The 762-nt window shown below is 66.4% G+C and overlaps 1 protein-coding gene across 1 annotated transcript in view; it reads right to left on the bottom strand.

The window, feature by feature from the left end:
- Hoxb1 (homeobox B1) overlaps window positions 1-406 on the bottom strand; it is a gene marked incomplete at its 3' end in the record, with an annotated part of 1,211 nt that extends 805 nt beyond the window's left edge. The window contains exon 1 of the mRNA XM_010620307.1: window positions 14-406. Coding sequence (XP_010618609.1) covers window positions 14-406 — 393 coding nt within the window. The remainder of the gene's footprint in view (window positions 1-13) is intronic.
- Between the last annotated feature and the right edge of the window lie 356 nt (window positions 407-762).

Raw genomic sequence — 762 nt, 5'->3', positions numbered from 1 at the left:
GCCCCTGCCCCGCTGCACCCCCTCCGTAGCCGTCGGGCAAGCCCGCCAGCTGGGCCCCGTAGCTCGAGGGGTGAAAGTAGCCCCCATCTCCTTCGGACGCACCCACAGGGTAATACTGAGCAGGCCCAAAGCTGGGGCTGCAGGCGGCTGGGGCGTACCCCGAGGGCGCGGAGTTGGGGAAGGGCACCCCCAGCGCTGAAGGCGGCTGCTGGGCCGGGTACCCCGAGTTCTGCTGGAGGGCCTGGCCGGGCAGTCCCCCACCATAGCGGCCCTCGCCTGCGAAGCTGTCAACCGCCTGGCCGGAGCTGGGGGGAAAGGACGTCGGGGCGCTGTGAACACCGTAGACGCTGGGTGCCCGGTTACAAAGTGGGTGCTCTAGAAAGGAGTTCATCCTATTACAGTCCATGCGGGGCGGCCGCAGGAGGGTCGGCCCGTCCGGGTCCGGGGGAGACACCCGCTTGCCCTACAACCTCTCGGCAGTATGTCACGGGCCGGCTCGCATCCATGGCCGGCCAGCTCGCCTGGGCAGCGCTCCCCGGGAAGGGTAGGGGTGGGGGTGGGGCGCATGTGATCGCTGCCGGGCCAATGGGCTGAGCAGGCCCGGGTTTGGCAGCCCCAGTGCCCATCCATCACCCCCAAGCATTAGCATGACAAAGACGCTTCAATCACCTACAGCCCATCCATCTGAGGGCGACATGGTAGCGTCAAAAACATCTTTCTTCAAAGACTTTTGGAAAGAAGGGACCAGAAGGGGGGGTGAAG

Source organism: Fukomys damarensis, unplaced genomic scaffold, assembly GCF_012274545.1.
Source record: "Fukomys damarensis isolate Sample0158 unplaced genomic scaffold, DMR_v1.0_HiC HiC_scaffold_13, whole genome shotgun sequence".
Taxonomy (NCBI): Eukaryota; Metazoa; Chordata; class Mammalia; order Rodentia; family Bathyergidae; genus Fukomys; species Fukomys damarensis.
Note: the sequence above shows the minus strand (reverse complement) of the source record. Positions and strands in the feature narration are given on the sequence as shown.